This window comes from Dichotomopilus funicola (assembly GCF_033296635.1).
Source record: "Dichotomopilus funicola strain CBS 141.50 unplaced genomic scaffold C8A04scaffold_45, whole genome shotgun sequence".
Taxonomy (NCBI): domain Eukaryota; kingdom Fungi; phylum Ascomycota; class Sordariomycetes; order Sordariales; family Chaetomiaceae; genus Dichotomopilus; species Dichotomopilus funicola.
Window position 1 is genome coordinate 151,224 of NW_026944066.1, and position 16,764 is coordinate 167,987.

A 16,764-nucleotide genomic window follows, 5' to 3' on the forward strand; every position below is an offset into this window, starting at 1 on the left:
TTCAGATATCCACTTTGGTGATGCACCATTATTTCTTTCTCATTACCTTTTCCTTTTGGCTTTTATCTTCTTGGGGTGTGTTGTTTTACCTCGGGGTTCAGTATAACCTCGGCTAGGATTGGAATCGGAAACATCTGGAATAGACTGGGAAAAAACGGCTTACCCCGCGGGTGACCACCGGATGGTACAGACCCGGTTTGGGATAGCTTTTACAAGGCCCCTCGGGAAAGGGAAGGAAGATGAGGGGGAAACAAAAGGCGGTCGGGATTACAAAGGCGTCATGTGTAAGGGAAGGGAAACATGATTGCGAGGATAGGGCTAAAATTGGACTGGAATGGGAAAAATTGGCTTTTGTGCTGGCCGCTTCTCATCACATCACCACCATCTTTACTAACAATTCTCTTAAGATCGCTATTATGGTGTTGAATCTCTCCTTCTCTCAACTGCCGTGTTTGCTTTCCCTCCATGTGGTCTGTGCCGTGTGGCTGAACGTGCATGGAATATTCTTCTCCCTCGCAGCTCAGTATCACCAACCACCCTGACTTTCGAGGAATGGAAGTACACAACGGGTAAGAACACCGCTTGTGGTTTCTAGCTTATTTCTGGAAAACGCCGAGAACACCGACGAGCACCGAATTTCCCGTGTGTGATCAAAAGTTGATGAGACCAATATTCCGTGCTCGTCACAACAACTCGATCACCCGACCGGTTTCCTCAAACATGGATACTAGTTAGCGCCGTTGATGATGAGCCGACTAACATGTTGTACAGTGTAAATCACCTCCGTATGTCAATTTCTTTTTGGAGTAAGCGATCAGATCAGATTCCCCGCTAACCGTCCCCCCTGTCCGGACCGCGGCGAGGTCAACGACAAACATCGAAAAACCCAAAATCCAGACGACAAAGAATAAGCTGACGTGTTCATCCGTTCGTAACCGCCCGAACATCGTTCGTTCGACGCCGCGGTGGGGATGTCAATGCTCCCCAGACGGAAAAGTCTTCAGTCCAGTACACTCAATTAATTCCCAACCGCGTTTTTTTCCCTTTTTCCCCTTTCCCTTTTCCAACACTCGGCTCGCCGCAGAAAAAAGCTCAGGAGATCTGGAATTACCGCTTCGAGCTAAATGCAGGCCGGATGTTCAGGGAAGGTCCCGGTTTTGCCTGAAGAGCCCCACTAGAAGGGAGTGAGCAAGGTGAAGAAGAAAAATGGACGGCTGTTTTCAGCTTGAGCGGTCTATGATGATGACGATCATGGCGTGATATGGAGCTTTACCGGAAGCGTTTGGGTGCTGAGATCGCACTAGAGTTTGTAAGTATATTTGGATATTGTTTTTTTTTATCCACATCCCCACCCCGCTGCCGTTTGGCGGTGACGTATCTTCAGTTCTTCACCGATGAACACTACCCACGCTTGCCACGCCCGATTAACCTGATGTGTAAAGTCCGTCCGGGGTGAGCGCGTTACGTGTCAAGCCAAGCAGGCCCTAGGACTAACAAGTTGGGTTGACACAGTGTTTTGAACAACTCAAATCCGTCATTATCAATCTGAAACGGGCAAACAAACAGGGCTTGGTCGGGTAGTCGCCAGCGCCAAACCCGAGTAGATTCCGGAATGAGCCGTCTTCTCTATCCGGTGTGTCCGAAGAGGGTTGGGCAATCCGCCGGAAATGGAAGGGGGGAGAGGAAAAGAATCCTAAACAAGCGCACATATGTTCCTTCGGCTGTGCGGGGAGCCCAACCAGACGAGCCATTGCCCAGGCCAAAAGGCGGCTCTCTTTTCTTCCTTTTGGGTCCCCCCTCCCTTCTCTAATGCATGCATATCGCCGTTTTAGTGTGCCGTCACACAAAACACGATCCGAATCGGACGGGAGGAGTTCCGCTGAGTTGGGCTGGGCTGGGCCGTTCTCTTTGGGATAAGGCTGGCGGCGTTGCGGGTTCGTCTGCCGCTGCAGGTGGTCTGCGCACGGCGATTTCCCGATTGCCCGATTCGGGTGCATGCACGAAGCGACGGGCGATGATTGGTCGGCTTATCAGCCCAGTTCAATGTCCGATTCGCTGTAGGTGTGGATGCCCTTGATGCCCTTGCATGTGCGAACATCTGGGTGGACCATCGATGCCGTTCGCTTTTTGTGTTATATTGTCATGAAGCAAGACAACCATGGCCGTTGTTGCGCGGATGACAGAAGGTAAGACACGCCGTCAGATATGAAACGACGTCCAGGCACTGCTTGAGGTAAAGCTTTTGTCGTTACGAACGTCAGTGAACATCAACCAGCTTTATGCATCTCTCTCTGTTTGCGCAACTCAGAGTTGTGCCGTGCCAACCACTTCCAGTTCGATAATACGGCCGTAGTTACCTAGCTGCGTGGTAACTCCTCTGTGTCTTTGCGGATGATGCCCTCACCCGGCCAGCGTATTTAAGCCTCAGCTTCCCAAGGGACTGTTGGCCTTGCGCCCGTGATGGTACCCTGCATGCTGGTTGGGGAGTGAGGTGGGATTTGGTACCAGGCAAACAGTGGTGACAGTGACCTCGGACGAGCAGCCTTGTGCTTCGGCGCCACCTTCTCGAAATTGCGGCGTCCTGCCCGCCATCGATCTCCCGCAGCGCACGTCCTTTGCAACGCGACTGCCGAGTGTATCTGAAACGAGTGCGAACAAAAAAGCGTGTCCTCTCATAACGCACGAAAGTGGCGCCGCTTCTCGCCCGCCAAATCAGACGCCTCGCCCGCACAACCCCAAGATCAGAGTACATGCACTAGCCCCGATCGGCCCAGGTCCGCAGCGTAGCGAGTCGAGTCTCTCACGGAGCCGAGGCCGGCCCCCACCCGGTGTGCCGATAATTTCGAGCGGCAGGCCCCGGGGGAAGTGTCCCGGTCGGGGAGAGCCGGCAGCGCACGGACAGGCCTAAATGAAAGCATATTGACCTGCCTCCAAAGGAAGAGGTTCCCGCAGCGTTGATGTTGTTTACTATGTAGCGCCGGTTCCGGGGCTTGCAGCCTTCTATGAAGGTGGGTAGCATCGCCCATGAAGAACCAGATTCGATCGATGATAACGGTTCATGCAACCCCTCCGGGGCAACATTCAGGTATAGTCGCATTTCCGGATGGCCGGACACCTCAAGCCGGCCAGATTCGATCATCGCGAGGTCGAGAGAAGCGTGCTCGATAGGAATCAAGGCGCAACATGACTCGCCCAATCCAACCCTTCCAGCTTTGCTCACCGTACCGACAGTGGTTGTATACTATGTGGGATAATACCTTGCCCTGCTTTGTTAATTGCCCGCCGCGGCCCGCCGTACCATCAGCCTGAAAATCAACGGTCGTCCCAACGTTATGATTGCCGGGCCACCGGCCCAGGCTCTTGTCAATGCCGCGCCACTCGTGGCGAGTGGGTTTCGAGAATACTCACCCAATGAGGGGACGAAATATCCGGAAACGCCTGATAGGAGCCCACAACGAACTTAACTGAATGAACCAGAAAGATTTCAACCCACTGGGGATGTAGTGGTGTGTGCAAGCTTGTTGGCCCACTACCGAAGACATTGAGCTTTGCTTGTTACCGAGTAACCTTGATTGGCGTCGGGTCCCTAGATGGAGGATAATTCTAACCGTCACCCCCGCCCGCATTAGCAAACTACTCCCAAGAGCTCTCAAGCTCAAAAAGTCCGCGTGCAGGAGTCAACCCAAACGTCGATGTTGCACCAACAGTCTGCCGACCCTCCATAATCTAGAGCGCGGGGGAAAGGGATTTGATCATCACAAGCTGGAGCAAACTCGGCCAACATCGGCGTGAATGACATGCGGTGGTAAGCGATGAGCGGAGCCAAAGACCAAACACCTTCCTCATCAGCTAGAGCGTTCTCGAGTGACGCGTGATTTTCCCGCATCATCACGCATTGCCTCTCGTTTGTTGTCGCCGGTTTGATGGGAGCGAGGTAAACCATGCTGATCCACCGTTGATCCCCGGAGGAATGCCCGACCACCGGAAAATGTTCGGGCCATTTGCTCGGTCTCGCCCTGCTTCGGTGAGTCCAACCTAGAAGTAGCGCCGCACCATATCGCCGTTGAAATATCAGCTTCCGGTGCTTTTTAGGGAGCTGGAGGGCCTTTTTTGTTCGGACCGATACTGATGAAGCTGCATGAAGCTTTGGCGATACCACGGTCGGAGGCGTTGGCTCTAATGCAATAGGACATGCCCACGGACGCCGTGGCCGGTGTCGCTCACGACGTCTCAGTTTGTGGTGCCGAGAGCAAGTTTTCGAGTCATCGAGTTGGAGAATCCTTCATAAACTAGGCTGAAAAGGTGTGGCGCGTATGCTGTCTGTTGCATCACAGCGGGAAACGGGCCGGCTTCCAATTGCGAGCGCACCTTTCGCGTCGAAAATTGATGAGAACAAGTGGTGAGAAGTTGATGAGACGTCGCTCAGTGGGAAATTGCAAGGAAGGCGGCAGCATTGGGCTGGTGGATCTTGAGCTTTGATTGCGGGACACTCAGTGGGTCTGGGGAAGCTTTGACCCACTGGCCTCCTCTGGGCTCAAGGGTCTTGAAACGTTCGACAGCCTTTTCCAGGCGACGGCCAAGCTCGAGCAACCACTGTGTGCGAGGCCAACAATGCATTGCAACGAATTCATAGCGCTGTTTTCTTGAGCCGGTTGGACCCTTCAACGGTTGTCATGTTAGTCCGCCCAACATCGGAATGAATCTCACCTGGTGAGCGTTCTGGAAATTTATCGGTCATTACCCAACAAACCTAACCCAGGACCCATCGTGGATGATTGTCCCAGCTTAAGACCCATCTTTTCTCTGGCGATTGGCGCGATCTTGATCCTGGGGCCGTCTTTTCCACCCCCTGTAATACCCCGGTCACACGTGCTCGCTTCCTCGAGCACGCGTCGTTTCCGCCATTCGGCGACTTCACGGATATCTAATCGAGCAATCCATTTTCGACAAGCGAAAATCGAGCAACTCGGGGAAATTGCCAAGAGACGAGAGAGAGCAGGACAAGGAGAGCTGCGTGCCGACCCCGAAACACAGCCTTTCAGGCGTCCATACTTCGGCCGAGATGCCACTGCGGGTGAGCCGATCCACTGAGGCAGTCCCCCGTCAGATACAGAGCGTTCAAGCCAGTTAACATTCATATACTCAACCACTTAGGCGTATGATGGTGGCTCTCACACCCAGGAGACGTCATGTACATATATGTACCACGTCAGCTCAGCATCTTGATCCTTCTCGTGTTACCGAGCACCCACGCATCGTGAGCGAAGAGACGCTCCCGCAGTTATGCGGTGATTAACGATCTCCGCCACCCGTTCCCCGTCATGCTCTACCAAAGAGACTGCGTTGGAGGACTTTCGTATGGCTTCTCGCAACCACTCAACGCCCGCAGATCACCCTTGCCCCAGGACACGAACTGCTGAGGGGGTCCACGTGGCAGCAGGCTGTGGACCAAAACACGACTCGCATTGTGTATCACCAGCAGCAAAACCTGAATCAGTCGGCTATGATTACCGTGGTTATCTCGCGGGGTGCGGCCTGCAAAGATACAACGTAATCCTCATAAAAAAGCATTACACGGTACGGCGCTGTCCTCTCTCATGAACGGAATGAGCGCTCAAGTTCTCCTATGGGCTCTTAAAAGGCGTATGGCACAGACCGTGAGACAAATCTTTTAGCACAGGCTAACATGACTGAAGGTTTGAGGGTAAGAAGTAACTGGAACGTTGTCAGTTTCCGGCTCCCCTCTCAGGTCCCACAAATGTTTTGAAGGTGAATGACTGAGATACTGGGCGACTGGGTGTAGCCACAAACGCACCGAGTCATGTTTCAACTTCGGTCAACTGAGTTCGTGCGAGAGGTAACAGGGCTAACAGCTAGAAAGCATCGAGTTGCACAGCCAATGCTGACGCTGGCTAAGGCGGACAATCAATACTCGATGAATAAATCGGAGACCGATATGGGCTCGATGCTCAACTCTGTCTTCCTGCCCAAAGTGTCACAAAGTGACCATCCTTTCGCTGGAGCTCAAATGAGGGACTCTGAGGAGACATATCAGTGGCCCATCTTCTCAGGATTCTGCAGGTGAGAGAAGGTGGGTGGGCACTGTTCTGCGTCTTGATCACATTATCTACTGCCCTCTAGCAGACTTGGAGCCTGGTCTTGTGGGAGCATTGTGTATGCATCACGCTTTGCTTACAAGAAAAAATAAGAGCAGGCGACCAATCGAGAGCCAACGGTCTTCGCGGCCCCCAACCCCTCGAACCCCGACTGAGGCTCCAACAACCTAGATACCCGACTCGACCCCTCATCCACGCGTGAGTGCAATGTCTCAACTGCGCGTCATGTCGATAGTCACAACCGGGTTTCTACCCCGCAGATCGAGTGCGGCTTGGGCGGGAGCTAGCTGATCTAAGCTTTCCCAACTGCCGCGTGATGTCCATTTTCGGACGGATTGGCTACTTGAAGGAAGCGTGACGTTGGAGCACGGCATGTCTCTACCGGGGCCCACTCACATCTGCAAAAAATCCTGCGGCAGTCCTCAACACTCGCGGCCAACTGCTTCGCAGCAGCCGCAGGCTTGTGACCCAACAACACAAAAGGCTGTTGGTTCGACTTCTGCTTCGAGTCCTGCACGCCCAAGATCAACATACCCGTACACCACCGTATGGACTGCCATCCCAGGACCGACAAACCACAATGCGATGCGTGGCATGGAGGCGATCAGGAATGAACGCAATGTCATCCGTTGCACTGATCACAACGGAATACAGCCTAGGCGGGCAATGTTGCGGGGTCATTGTTCGTCAACTGACTCTCGAGAGGCCCAGCTGACGAAGTTTTTTGATACCCGATTCTGATTCCAAAGGAGCGCTTTGTTTCGGCGTCGCAAACTTTTCGTCGGAAGGAAGCGTTAAGCCTTGGCCGCTTGGCTGGCGGGTGATGTGGCCATTGGCCGTGGCGCAGAGAGCCATCCGTTCCTCCCTTAGGTTACGCGCTCAAAGGGGCAGCAATTTGGCCGCTTAGGCCGGCAAAGGAATGGCCTTGCAAGCGATCCCGCTGATAGGGCCATGGTCCGCCAAGCGCAGGGATAGCGTTACTCTGTTTCCGACAGCATAACAGCCGGGTTTTATAACAGCCCTGAGATTTCCTATTTGGGATATGAGGGAACATCGAGCGCCCAAAACAGCGTGGGGACACAAAACCAACAACAATGTGGTCACGGCCACAATTTTCGTCGGACGATGTTCGTTGGGTTTCCTTTGTGATGGCCCAGCAGAGCCTACTTGTTGTTGAGGCCCTCTGCGCTGTTATTTATATAGCCGGCCTCCGCAGCCCTATGTTTTGACCTCTAACTCCCTGCATTAGTTATTTACCCAGCCGTTTCACATTTTTTTCACCTGCTCCCCTTCATTTACCGAGCGCGAGGAAACGAAAAAAACATCAACCTCAGTTCAAGATGGTGTCCTTACGTTGGGGCGGGTTGGCTGCTCGCGCGGTCCACTTGATCTCCGTGCGGCCAGGCATAGTGATCTCAGGTCAAGACTCAATATTGGCTGTTCAGGCACTTCAAGGGTGGTACGATGCGCCGTCTGGGCTCTGGGCCACGACGGGCTGGTGGAACAGCGCAAACTGCCTCACTGTCCTGACAGACTGGGCAGTGGCTGCCGGATACAACGCTGGACTCGTGGATGTCCCGGGTATTATCGCCAACACGTTCAACAACGCGCAGCGAGTCTCGGGCAGCGCGCACAAACGGATGTCTAGCACCGGGCTGCCGACATCGACATACTCCCTAAACGCCACGGAAGCCGGCGATACCAGTAACGACAAACGCGGGTTTTCGGGGTTCATAAACGACTACTACGACGACGAAGGGTGGTGGGCGCTCGCGCTGATTCGGTCCTGGGACGTGACGCATCAGCAGGCGTATCTCGACATGGCGGAGAGCATTTTCCGTGACATGCAGGCTGGGATAGACGACAAGTGTGGCGGCGGGATATGGTGGAGCAAAGAGAAGGCGTACAAGAATGCCATCGCCAACGAGCTGTACCTGAGCGTGGCCGCCAGCCTGGCCAACCGAGTACCGGCACAGAAAGCACACTACACCCAGATCGCGCGCGACCAGTGGAACTGGTTCCGGAAGAGCGGCCTGATCAACGACAAGAACCTCATCAACGACGGGCTGAGCATCCGAGCCGATGGCCGCTGCGTCAACAACAACGGCCAAACCTGGTCCTACAACCAAGGCGTCATTCTCGGCGGGCTCGTCGAGTTGGCCCAGGCCACGGGCGACCGGTCGTACCTGAGCCAGGCCATCCCCATCGCACTAGCGGCCATCGACAGGCTGGACGACAACAAGACGGGCATCATCCGTGAGGCGGATAACTGCGAGCCCAAGTGCGGCAGCGACGGCAGCCAGTTCAAGGGTATATTTGTGCGCAACCTGCACTACCTCCACAAGGCTGCGCCGCGGGATGAGTTCAAGAACGCGATCAAGAAGAATGCGAAATCAATTTGGGACAACGACCGGAATGGGAAGAACCAGTTGGGGATCAAATGGTCGGGCCCCGCAGATCTGGGTGATGGGCCTACCGCGTCGACGCACAGCTCAGCATTAGATGTGTTGGTGGCGGCGTTAGCGATAGGCGCATAGGGGGACTTGTCCATGGGTGGTAAGCGATGAGCATCTGCATTGGGGAGGGGGCTAGTGGGATACAGGCACACTGGGATACACGGATACAAAACGGGAGGCAAAGCGATACCTTTTAGACTTGGGTTATGGTATTATACCTAATGATCACGAACAGCGCTGATTCTAGCTAATTTATTAAACTTGAGGTTTTCAACTCTTATCTACTATTTGACCGTTGTCCTTTTCCTGCCCCGGGCCTCTTCACCTAACGCCTCCCCAGGTTTTAGTTTCCTCTTTCCCCTCGGCTTTGTTGTGTAAACGATTCGTAAGATACAGTATTCTCGTGACCCCAATGACATGTGTTGATGCCTGACGTGGAGAGCTACTTTCCCAATTAGGACTCAAGCTCCCGCAGCTCGACACCAAGTTCGGACGGTTTCCTCACACCCTTGCCCCACTCTTGAAACTTTCCACTCAACCGCTAACTTCACAACTTCAACAAATCACTCCATTCAACTCACCTGCTCACTCACTCATTCAACTCACCTGCTCACTCACTCACTCACTCACCCTACTTTCGAGTCCGGCCATGGACGCTCCCGAAGACGACCTCGACATCAAACTCCAAAAGATTTCGGGAGATCTCATCGCCGATTTTGACAAGTCCCTACAGCCGTTTCTTCGGAAACAGCAGAGGAAACAACATGTCCAGGCAGCGAGTGGAAACGGCCTCCCCGCAGTCCGGTTACGGGTCCGTACGCGTGAGACGGCGCGACTCATTTCTTCGGTATGTACTTGTCAATAATAAAGAAAAGAAGACGGCAATGAAAATGAGAGAAATTATTTTTTCCATCAAAAAAGAAAGAGCGAAAATAGAAGCAAATGAGTGAATATCCACATAATAATTAACACATTCCTTTACCATCAAGCTGCTAGACCCGTTCCAAGAACTCCCCCAACTTCTCGACCCGCACCTCCCTGTCTGGCTCTCGGCTCTCGGCGATGCATATCTCGAGTACTATCTCACTAGCCACCTCCGCCGTCGACATCATCGCCAACCGGACCCTCAGGCCGTTACAGATCCAACTCACCCCCCTACAGAATCAACACTCCCCGACCCCTCCGCCGACCAAATTGGTTCCGGCCTGCTGATGCCCCTTCCGCGCGCTATTTGCAAACTTCTCTACACGTTCTGCAAAATCCGCGGGGAGAAGGTAGTGGTTCGCTTTCTAAGTAACGAGGCGCGGTACTTAGAAGTCTTGCTAGCCGCGCTAGAAGAGGCCGAGAGAACTGGCGGTGTCTCCGGCAACGAAAACGACAACGGCACATCCTGGGCATGGGAAGAGCGCTACGTCGTCCTCCTCTGGCTATCCCACCTGATGCTAGCCCCCTTTGACCTCTCCAGCATGTCCTCGCAGGAAATGCTGGGCGAAGACGAGGTGGTGTCTGTGCCCGGTCTGGTGTGGCCGGCCAATTTGCCGAGTATCACGACCCGTATCCTGCCGCTGGCTATCGAGTGTCTTGCTTCGCCGGGTAAGGAGCGGGACGCGTCTAAGGCACTGCTAGTGCGGATTTCGATGCGGCGGGATATGCAGCAGCTTGGGGTGTTGGATGCGTTGGTGCGTTGGGCGTTGGGGGCTTTGGGATCTGAGAGTGGTGGTGATGGTGATGCGGGGGCTGGGAAGCAGCGGACGCCGTATCATTACATTGGGGTGTTGTCGTATTTGGCTGGGATATTGGCATCGTCTGCGGATACGTCGGATATGAATCGCTACTTGACGAAGATTTTCTACGTTGTGCATGGGATTGCTGCGTCCGAGGAAGGTGGGAAAGGGGGTTCCTCGATGATGGCATCGGCTTTGGCGCGTAAGACCATGATCAAGGTGATCCGGGCTATTACGGTTCTGATTCTACGAGATCCACAGGACATGGAAGGGATGGAAATCGTCGAAACGACAATTGGGTTTCTCCTGGAGAGTTTGGCAGACAACGACACGCCTGTCCGTTTCGCAGCCAGCAAGGCGCTCAGCATCATCACGCTGAGACTGGATGAGGGTATGGCCTCGCAGGTCGTCGAAGCTGTGCTCGAGTCTCTCAACCAGAATGTTTTGCGTGTCAAAGCTTCAACAGACTCGTCAGGAGTTCCCAAGAAGGACTTGAGCATGGTTGACCCCCTGGAATGGCATGGCCTCATGCTAACGCTTTCTCACTTACTCTATCGGCGGTCTCCGCCGGCCGAAAACCTAGCCGATATCGTGCAGGCTCTGTTGATGGGTCTCTCCTTTGAGAGACGGAGCACATCCGGGAGTTCTACGGGCGCAAACGTCCGTGACGCCGCATGCTTTGGCGTGTGGGCACTAGCTCGACGGTATACCACTTCTGAACTTCTCGCCGTGCCCACCACTTCCTTTGTCACCACTGGCAATCCTGACTCGGCAACCTCGATTCAACAAATAATTGCCACCGCGTTGGTCACCACAGCCTGCCTTGATCCATCAGGAAATATCCGCCGCGGCTCGTCGGCGGCCCTGCAAGAGCTCATCGGCAGGCATCCTGATACGGTCGAGAAGGGCATCTGGGTCGTCCAGACGGTTGACTACCATGCCGTGGCCCTCCGGTCGCGGGCCGTTCAAGACGTCGCGTTGGGTGTGACGAAGTTGGCTGGGCTGTACGGAGAGGCTATTCTGGAAGGGCTGCTGGGCTGGCGAGGAGTGGGTGATGCAGACGCGGCTGCGAGACGGGCCGCGGGCGTATCGTATGGCGCTATTACGGCCGAACTGGCGTCGTTGTCTTCGGACCCGGTCCAGAGGCTGGCGCAGTCTGTAAGCTTGGTGCTGGACCGCATCAAGGGGCTCGAGGCGCGGCAGGTAGAGGAGCGGCATGGGCTGTTCTTTAGCTTTGCCGCTGTACTGGATGCCCTAGCGGAGGTTGCTTCTCCCGAGACACAAACGAGCCCGACGTTCAGGGGATTAGTCTCGCTCTCGCTCAACGCACTGCTTGATATCCTCGAGGACAGCGACACAAAGACCTACCGCAAACCCGAACTCATCGCTGAAGCCGCCAGCCGGCTCATCATCTCCTCATTCCCCGCCCTTCAGGCAACTACGTCAAGCACCACTGCTAAGCTGTTGCCTGGTCACTCACTCATGTCCAAACCCGGTGCTGAGCTCTCTCACCTCGTCAACTCCATCCACCGGACCACAACCGTTAAAAACGATACCCCAACCTCGGCCTTAACCTCAATCCTCCCCACACTCACCACCCTCGTTCGTTCCAATCTCCAAAAGTGGCTCATCCACCCCGACATCGCCATTGTCTCTGCCGCTTCCGACGCCGCCGTCATTCTCATGCTCTTCTGCAGCCCACGCGAGCGAGCCGAAACCATCAGCGGTTGGGCCGAGTCGGCGCGACGTAATCTCCGGCAGACGTCCAAGACGCGCACGACGAGTGGGCATTTTTCGGCGTTGGCGGCCGTTTACCCGCTTGCTACTGCGGTAACTACGCAGAGTGGGGAGGCCAGCCAGGATGAGAAGGAGGAAGAGAAAGATAAGGACCTTATTTGCAACGCCATCGTGGAGAGATGGCGCGCTGATGTGTGGACGGACACGAGGGCGTGTATCCTGCAGAGCTTGACGGGGAGCGAGTTGCTAGCGCGCAATACGAATGTGTTCCTAGACTTAGTGGCAGAAGGGCTGGATGATTACACCACGACAGCGCGGGGCGATGTGGGATCGTTGGTGCGCTTTGAAGCCATCCGGGCGACACGGTCGCTGTGGGAACGGGAGCTGGAAACGGCGGGTAGCGAGACGGCGCATCGGCTGGTATCCACGCTGTTCTTGCGGATCTTGAGGTTGGCGGCCGAGAAGCTGGATCGGGTGCGTGTCGAGGCGCAGGCTGCGCTTGCAGTGGTGCTTAAGGCAAGGTAAGAAAGGAAGACGCCCACAACTTGGCTTACAATCTCCCCCTTTTTGTTAGACTCAAAGTGTTGACCAACCACCACTATTCACAGCCAAGCCGCCCTCCTCCGCCGGTCCACCTTCTCCTCCCAATCCTATTTCATTTTCCTCCTCGACCTCCTCCATAACGACTGGCTCCACCCCACCGTCTCTTCCACAGCCAAAGCCGACCCCGACGCCTGGATGGACGCCCTCCTCGCCGGCCTCGTCTCATCAGCCGACACCGGCAACGAAGAACTCGTCATAGCCACACGCGCCGCCCTCTGCGCGTTCTGCGAACGCTCCCCAACCCACCGCGACGTCGTATGCGGCGCGCTGGCGCGCAACCTCAAGACCTGGCAGGGAACAGACCGGGTCCTGGTCCCGACGCTGGAGGTGGTCGCCTTCTTGTTCCACGTAGGCATCTTTGAGGGTGCCGCGGGGATCGACTACAAGACGCTGTGTCTGCGGGTGCAGAAGGCGTGTTACAAGACCGGGAATGTGCGTAAAATTGAAGCGTGTGTGAGGGTCTATGGGGCAATTGCGGAGTTGGGGAACAGCAGGAACAGCGCCACTCCCGCCAGCGCTGCTAGCATTCACCAGGACACCCTGGATGCCTCAGTCCCCAAAATCACCACAAAAAGGCAGGAAGAAGGCATCCGTGAAGCCCGTGTCCGTCTCGGGGCTCTCATGTCCCACCCCTGGCCACGCGTCAAGAGTACCGTTGTGGACGAGCTTTGGGGTCTGCATTACGAGGACGCAGCGATCGCCCAATCTCTGAAAAGCGTGGACTGGGGGAAGGCAGAGAAGGCTAAGATCAGGACAATGGTGGAGGGTCTGGGGCTTGTTTGAGAGGGGGAGCAGCCTCGGGACATGATCCATCTTCGCCTCCTTTACACCGGATAACTGCACCCGAGGGCGAGGATGAACATTTGGCCGTCTTTCTGCGGTTGGTGGAAGTGTCTTCGGAACCTGGACGGACTGTGGTCCGGAGCGAAGGCTGGGCCAATGGGTGAGGGGTGGTTGGTGGGGGACAATAGGTACGGAGTATCTGGAGTGTATTGTCCTCCTGTCTGGGGGTCATTGATTCCTCGGGCTAGTGCTTGTTGCGTTCCTTGTGTTTTGTCAAGCTGTACATACACTAGTATGGATCACTAACTAACACCCCGCTCGATTCAATCGTGGGTTCACGGCGGAGATGGTCAAGGGGAAAAAAAGACACATGGCAGCCCTGTCAACCGTCGAGTTTAGTGGTGTAACTGGAGGGGAAGAAGAAAAGGATGCCCACTCGGCTTTCGAACCCTTGTTGCCGCGGAGGACGGCTTCAACCCGACCCAGCCTTCACTACTTTGGCTTTTTGAGCGTGATGCAGCCTTGCGTGCAGCAAATCTCGTGCAGAGGACTGATGAATTGGCGGCTCAGAATGTTAGTTATTCCGTTGTGTGTCTAGATTCGACCGAATAGGTATTACCCAGAGGGTCCCCGCGTCTACAAGGCAAGCTGAACAAGACATAAAATTCACTTTCAGGCGGCCCCATGGACTGCGTGCGTAGACTCCTCCTTTCTTCCGTCGCACCGTGTCTCCTGTCGTGCCCATCTGAATCATCCTTGACAAAGCCAGCCTAGCGGTCATGAGGGAAGCGAGGGTACACCATGACGTGCATCGTCCCGGTGGAGAGCGCCTTCGCTGATCGCACACTGACGACGTAGAGGGGAAGGAGGGAAAAAAAAAAACAGGGAGAAGAAAATCAACGCCAAGGCCAACGGTTGCGACGAGCCGGCCCGGCGTCCAACATGAAAGTTGGGGGGTGGTTGAATGGGGGCCAAGCCTGGCCGTTTTCTTGTCAGATCGGACGTCAGTTCTTAGTTCATTCGTTTCGCCCGTCCAGTGTTTCGTTTCCGTCTTGTCGTCTCGCAAGAATAATATGATTCTCTTTTTCTTCCACGTGTAATACTCCGGAATGCCTGTCAACACGACCAACTGAACCCTAGACTTGACTTGGTTTTTTGTGCAAGATAACGCGTGGAGTGAGTTTTACCCTGTCTTGTTCGCTCTGCTCGTTCCGGCTCCGCGAAGAAACGAGGCAACCGACAAGCGAAGGCCCGAGTCCGCGAGTGGTTCTGTTGTTGCCCCAGGGTCCTGGAGGATCCATGTGACTCCACAACCAACAACTTCGAGACAGAGGCAATATGAATAGGGTAGGGTATCTAAGCACGGGCCACATTGCGGCGGCTTCCCGAAACATTCACCAACTCCTCCCTTGCCTGAACGACTGACCAAAACAAACGGTTTCGCTCTCCTTTGCTCTGGCCGAGAACGCTGAGAGCAAAAAAAAAAAAAAAAACCTCCTCCGGTTGCCGGATCGGGCGCAGATACCGGTATGGACGGTCCTGCGAGTCAGACGGAGCACCTTCCATCCTGCCATCTGCTCTGCAGCGTCGTGCAGTTAAGAGCAGGGGTATAACTATTCGTAAAGCGAGCAGGAGGTTGGATGAGGGCGATCGGCCCGCGGCAGGCAAGCCGCCGCCAACCGTTGGTTGTTAGTTAACGTTGACTTGTTGTTTGACAGTTCAAACATGCGCGACAAAGTAATAATGGGGATGCCTCATTATGATCTAGGCAGAAGATCTGTTCGGAGCAGTGGTCCCGCATACAAGATGCTGCCGTCCTTGGAACTTTTGCTACGTTGCTGCTGCTGCGTCGATGTCCGCTGCCGTTGTTCAACAAATGTGTGTCGGCTGGGAACCACGATAAAAGTTTTCAACCGGCCTTTTTCCGATGGGTCGGTCATGTGCGTTGAGGAAAATGAGAGTTGGCGATTGGCGAAGCGGGAGCTTTGCTCTTCTCACTGTGCATCCCGCGTCGGCCTGTTCCAGATCGGGCGAGTCCCATCGCAGGCGCCCGGGGATTTTGTTGTTGCCCCCTCTCGACCGCTCCCGGCAGGCAATGAGGTAGGATTTGGGCAGTTGACCTTGGTGATTATTTACATTTGCTACGAGGGTCAATGAGACAACAGCATTGTTTCTCAGCTTACATAGTCAGAGATATTGTAGTTGAAGAAAGGGAGCCTAAAACCTCTCTCTTTTTGAACTTTGAGGGCATAATCGAGACACTCCCTGCCCCTTCGCTCCTCAGAAACGCCCATTGACGAAGCCAAGAGTGAGCCCACCGTTTCTAGAGCACGGCTAACTAGGCCCGGCCGCCCAAGGACCCGAGCAGGAGATGCTCAGAGATACGAATATGCAGGCAACATGTTTGGGCTTTGTTCTATTACAAGAGTCGGCCGTTGCGACGATGTGGGCGGCCAGGAAGGGCTAAAATGAGATCCCCTGCCTGTGCTTTGGTTTACATGCATGGATATTCAGTCATTCGATGCCCCGGCAATTCTGTCAAGCCTCAAGGGTGGTGTTGCCGGAGCGAAACCCACCGTTTCTGAAAGGCATTGCTTTGGACCAATTGCTTTAGTCCAACGCCTTCCTGTTGTCTGTTGAATCCTGTTGTCTTCTGTATCTTGCGTCGATGAGTGCTCCGAGCCGTTTATGCTGTGACAGAAGACTGCCTGCCAGATTCCCTGTTCGGTCTTTGGCATCCTGGGTTGCTCGGGCTCTTCTCGGAAAACGAGGGGGGCGGGGCAGGGGTGAGATCCCAGACTTGTCTTTTAAGTTTTCAACACCGTGTTTGAGGTTTGTTTCGTTCTCGGGTTGGCTGTTGAAACTTCGCCCAAGCAAATTCTACTCGTGATTCCGAGCAAGCTCAAGTGAATTTAGACGGCTGCGCTCACTCGCTGGTTCAGCCCTCAACCGCCATCTGTCTGTTATCGGTTCAGGATGGCAATGTTGCGGGGAAATTGATCGCGACCCCGCCGTATTCTGTCAAATAAAACCGCCGAACCACGGTGACATAGCTCTGCACCTTTGGTTACACAACGGATATGCATATCGGGCGTTGAAGGCGATCGGTGACACAGCGGGCAAATAGTCAAGGTATGACGACGAGACGAGATGGCCAACCGACGCCGCAACCGCGCCGAGATCCAGATTGCCGTGTGTTGAAACCCTGTGATGGCCAAGCTCCTAAGGACGGCTCGCAGACGCACGTTTTCCGTTTCGCACCCCAGCACCGACGAGAGGCCCTATTCTTGCTTCGAGCTACGGCGGTTTCTTCGGGGCCGGTGTGACGTCCTCCGCATCCCGCTG

At 54.8% G+C, this 16,764-nt stretch overlaps 2 protein-coding genes across 2 annotated transcripts; both read left to right on the forward strand.

The window, feature by feature from the left end:
- Positions 1-7,456: 7,456 nt before the first annotated feature.
- C8A04DRAFT_30007 (uncharacterized protein) lies at positions 7,457-8,653 on the forward strand (the record flags this gene model as incomplete). The annotated part of the gene is made up of 1 exon (XM_062781219.1): positions 7,457-8,653. One exon carries the CDS (start codon positions 7,457-7,459, stop codon positions 8,651-8,653), a length of 1,197 nt encoding a protein of 398 aa, XP_062635749.1.
- Positions 8,654-9,221: 568 nt separating this feature from the next.
- On the forward strand, positions 9,222-13,419 carry C8A04DRAFT_13265 (tubulin folding cofactor D C terminal-domain-containing protein; the record flags this gene model as incomplete). Its single annotated transcript, XM_062777643.1, has 4 exons — positions 9,222-9,419; positions 9,562-9,673; positions 9,734-12,554; positions 12,642-13,419. 4 exons carry the CDS (start codon positions 9,222-9,224, stop codon positions 13,417-13,419), a joined length of 3,909 nt encoding a protein of 1,302 aa, XP_062635750.1.
- Positions 13,420-16,764: the final 3,345 nt, after the last annotated feature.